This window comes from Lactuca virosa, chromosome 1 (assembly GCF_052849685.1).
Source record: "Lactuca virosa cultivar CGN04683 chromosome 1, Lactuca_virosa_CGN04683_v6, whole genome shotgun sequence".
Taxonomy (NCBI): domain Eukaryota; kingdom Viridiplantae; phylum Streptophyta; class Magnoliopsida; order Asterales; family Asteraceae; genus Lactuca; species Lactuca virosa.
In genome coordinates this window covers 255,876,830-255,881,865 of record NC_136426.1, presented here as the reverse complement: position 1 = coordinate 255,881,865, position 5,036 = coordinate 255,876,830, and the positions used below count along the sequence as shown (strand labels likewise).

Sequence of the window (5,036 nt, the reverse complement as noted above, 5' to 3'; positions counted from 1 at the left end):
TAGTCTTTAGATAATGCTCTTATAGTTCAAAGTGAGGTTTTGGCATCTGGTGTAAAGTGTTTTCTTATAAGTATCTACGCTCCTGATGATAGAAACAGGAAGAAAAGTGTATGGGATTATGTTGCTAATTTTATGAGACATAATATTGGTGAATTTATCATATTTGGATATTTTAATGTGGTTCAGGCTCCTTCAGAGAGATGTGGATCGATTTTTTGTCCACGTTCTACCGGGGATTTTAAGAGCTTTATTCTAGATATGGATCTTACTGATGTTTATATAGGTAGTAGATAGTTCACCAGGGTTGATAGGCAATGTGTGAAAATGTCTAGATTGGATCTATTTCTTGTTTACTAGTAGTGTGATAGATTTGTATTCAAATATGGTTGGGGTGGAGCTACCTAGCACTTGGTCGGATCATATTGCATAAGAAGAATTGAGAAAGAAGAAACTGAATTTTCTCATTAACTAACTATTACATCTCTACCTTCTATTTTTACATAGAAGAAACACAAAACGAAGTAACAAACCTAACAATCTGTTCTAACAATTCTAATTGCTTATTACAGTAATTATTAATTGTATCCACAACTTTGACCAGTTAACACTTCTAACCCAAAATATAAATATTGTTCCAATACCCCCCTCAAGACGGACTCTTAAAAATGTTTTTAAGAGCCATCTTGGATATGATAGACTGCAATTTAGAAAAAGGTAGAGGCTTTGTAAAAATATCTTCAGTTGATTGGAGATATGGATAGGCATGAGTTTAACAGTTTTGTTCGATATTTTGTCCCTTATAAAATGACAATCCACTTCAATGTGTTTTGTCCTTTCATGAAAGATGGGATTATCAGCCAATTGAATCGCAGAGTCATTGTCACAGAAAACCAAAGTAGGTGTAGAACATGGAAAGCCAAAATCTCATAACAGATGTCTTAACCAAATAAGTTCGGAAGTAATAGAACCCAAGGCCCGATATTCAGCTTCTGTTGAGCTTTTGGAAACATTACATTGCTTTTTAGACCTCCATGATATTAAAGAATCTCCAAGGAAAACACCGAATCCTGTTACAAACCTTCTAGTATCCAGACATTCAGCCCAGTCTGAATCACTAAAGGCTTTTAGTTGTAAAGAAGGTTTAGCTGATAAAAATAATCCTTGTCCTGAATTATTTTTTAGAAATCTAAGCAAGTGATGAGCAGCTTGAGAATGAGATTTTCTTGGTTGTGACATCCTTTGACCCAATCTATGCACAACATACGTTATATCAGGTCGTGTAATTGTAAGATATAACAATCTTCCAATAAGCCTTCTATATTGTGAAGGATCTTCTAAAATTTCTCCTTCAAAATCTGAAAATTTATGTCTAGGATCCATTGGGTAAGAAATTGGATTTGTAGCTAATATTCTTGTACCTTGTAATAAATCAAGAACATATTTTCTTTGTGAAATAACAATTCCATCTTGATTTCTTCCTATTTCCAATCCCAGAAAATGTTTCAGATTACCAAGATCTTTAAGCCTGAATTTAGTGCTTAAACTGGACTTGAGATCTTGAATTGCAGCCATTGAGGAGTCTATAATAACTATATCATCAACATAGACTAAAAATGCCACAAAATCATTACCCTTTCCTTTTGTAAACAACAAAAAAGCAGCCTTGGATTGAGCAAAACCTTTTGAAATTAAAAAATTGGAAAATTTAGCATACCATTGTCTGGATGCTTGTCTTAAACCATAAAGAGACTTTTCCAATTTGCAAGCTAATGGAGATTTAAGACCTGATGTGTTTTTAGGAATATAACCTTAGGGTAACAGAATATAAACCATCCAACTCTATTAATGGCCATGATTTTTGACCAGAAATTGTTAAGAGCATCTTAACAGTGACTAATTTTGCAATAGGAGAGTAAGTGTCTAGAAAATCAACTCCTTCTTGCTGATTAAAACCTTTTGCAACCAACGTGCTTTGTGTCTCTCTATACAACCATCTACTTTTCTTTTGATTTTGAATACCCATTTACAGTCCAAAGGTTTTCTATCTTTTGGTAGTGTAACAACTTGCCATGTGTTATTCATTTCCAAAGCTTGTAATTCCTCATTCATAGCCTGAATCCATTTAGGAATTTGAGCAGCCTCTTTATAACTTGTGGGTTCTTTTTGTGTAGAAATAGCACAAATGTATTTTTTATATGTTGGAGACAATTTATCATAAGAAATCACATCAGAAAGTGGATATTTGGCAGAAGAAGAAGAGGATTTAGATTGTAAAAGATTACAATGATAATCACGAAGATAAGAAGGAGGTGCTCCAGTTCTTCTAGGTATTTGAATGGGATCAACTTGAGGAGGTTCATTCGGAAGGGAATTTTGGTCATTTTCTGGATTTTCAGGTTGAGGGATATGTTGATCAAGAATTAGGGAAGCAGGAGTTGGTAAAGTATGAATAATGAAAGGATTATGATGTGATTGATTAGAAGAATGTTGAAAAGGATAAATGTCTTCATAAAAGACAACATCTCTTGAGTTTTAAATTTATTTTGTTTCTAAATCCAACAACTTGTAAGCCTTCATACCCAAAGAATAACCAATAAAAACTATTGCACGTGCCCTTGGTTGAAACTTATGTCTATACGAAGATAAAGTGGAAGCAAACACCAAACAATCAAAAGTTCTAAGAGAAGGGTAATCTGGTAATTTACCATATAACTTTTGATAAGGAGAAATATGCCCAATTGACCTTGATGGAGTTCTGTTGATGAGAAAAGTGGTTGTAAGAACGCATTTAGACCAGTAATAGAAGGAATATGAGCTTGATAGAACAAAGCTTTTGCCACATTTTATAAGTGTTGATGTTTCCTTTCAACCTCAAAATTTAGTTGTGGTCTTTCAACACATGAGAATTGGTGTAAAACTCCTTCCTTCTTAAACAAATTCAGTAAAATGAAACTCCTTTTCATTATCAAATCTGAAAGATTTAATATTTGTACCAAACTGTCTATGAATCATGCTAAAAAAATTAAGGAATGACTGTTTGAGCTTCACTTTTTTTCTTTATCAAATAAATCTATGTATACCTTGTGCAATCATCCACAATAGTTATAAAATAATCTAAAACCTTGATGAGAATTGATATGATATGGCCCCCAAATATCACAATGAATCAGCTCAAAAGGTGTATTTGAGATATTATTTTCGAAAATAAAAGGTAACCTTTTCTGTTTACCAATAGGACAAATAGTACATAGATTTGAAGTACAATGTTTTTCAAAATTCAACATATTGTCTAAACATTTGATTTTATTAATAGAAGGATGACCCAAACGTTGATGCCATCTTTGTGTAGTAACAACATTTGCAAGAACTTGAACTTCCTCAACTTTTAGCATGAAAAGTCTAGCCATGACTTCACGCTTGCCAATCACACTCTTGTTGGGAATATGCTTGATGGTAGCATGATCATAGTACAATTTTACCATTAAATCCTAATCACTATCTGTTAATGAAGTAACAGACACCAGATTCAACTCAAGTTGAGGAACAAATAAGACGTCTTGTAATACCAACTGATCATTCAGTTTGAAAATTCCAACCTTTTCAACTTGAATAAGAAGTTGATTTGGTAATCTAATTCTAGTGTTTATAACAAATATCATGGTGTAAAACATATCTTTATTATTACATACATGACTTGTGGCTCCAGAATCAAGAATCCATACATTAGAATTAAAAATACATTCATTCAAGGTAAGAACGAAATTATTACCTACAGGGGTATTTTCAGAAGAAACAACATTAACAGATGCAAGATTTCTAGATAACATTGCAATGATTTGTTGACATTGCTCATTGGTTAACCCAGTCATAACATCATTGTTTTCAGAAACATTTTGATTTTGAACTTGAACTTGAACTTGACTCCCTCCGGTATCAATAGTTGCAATATTAATCTTTGAATTTTGACCTTGAAAATTGTTACGATAACCAGGTGGGAAACCATGAAGGCGGTAGCATTTTTTTCTCTTGATCGATTATAATTACGATTTGGAACCTGATCTTTATTAGAATTTTGATTGAAATTAGCATTGGATCTGACATTGAAAGCCATAACAGAGTCATTTTGTAGACATGCATTCACATCTCTTTGTCTTTCCTCTTGAATTAGTAAAGAAAAGAATCTATTAACAGACGGAATTGGTTTCATTAATAGAATTTGACCCCTAATCTGAGCATAACTGTCATTAATCCCCATTAGAAAACTTATTGTTTGATCAAGATCTCTAGCATCATTACAAGTACATTGAACATTATAATTAGCCAGTTCTTCCCAAATCATCTTGAGTTTTGTGTAATAAATGCTGATAGAATCATTACCTTGAGTAAGATTCATGAGATTCCTTTTTATCTGAAATATACGAGGTCCATTACATTTTTGGAACCATTCACACAATTCTTTCCACATGACCGAAATTGTCTCAAGATAAATGATTGAAGCTGAAATCTCTTTAGAAACTGCATTGAGTATCCATGAAATGATGATATTGTTGTTGCGTAACCATAACTTCAATCTTTCAGGATCAGTAGCATCTGGTCGTGGAATCAAATCATCAACAAATTCAAATTTATTCATAGCCGATAAACCGATCTTCATCGATCGACTCCAAGAAGCGTAATTCTCTCCTGTAAGAACTTGAGATACCAAATTTGATCCAGGATTATCCGAATGATGGTATAATATGGATCATTTGAAGATGTTTGTTTAGGATTTCCATTATTTGGTGGATTAATTGAGTTTGCGATTAAGATAAGAAAAAAAACGATCAAGAGAAAAAAAATAGGACAAGAAAAATAGAAAACAATTGAGAGAAGAATTGATGAATCTGAACAATCCAATTCCCCAATCAAGAACGAACAGGATTATTTTGAAACTATGAAATCATCAAATTGAATCAAAGAAGCAAGATCATCTCTGAATATCAATTTGAAAAAAAAATGCAGAAAAATTACGCTATGATACCATATTGCGTAAGAAG

At 32.7% G+C, this 5,036-nt stretch overlaps 1 protein-coding gene across 1 annotated transcript; it reads right to left on the bottom strand.

The window, feature by feature from the left end:
• Positions 1-3,488: 3,488 nt before the first annotated feature.
• LOC145129362 (uncharacterized) lies at positions 3,489-4,654 on the bottom strand. The gene is made up of 2 exons (XM_079064062.1): positions 4,045-4,654; positions 3,489-3,967 (listed from the first exon to the last, which is right to left on the bottom strand). Exons 1-2 carry the CDS (start codon positions 4,652-4,654, stop codon positions 3,489-3,491), a joined length of 1,089 nt encoding a protein of 362 aa, XP_078920188.1.
• Between the last annotated feature and the right edge of the window lie 382 nt (positions 4,655-5,036).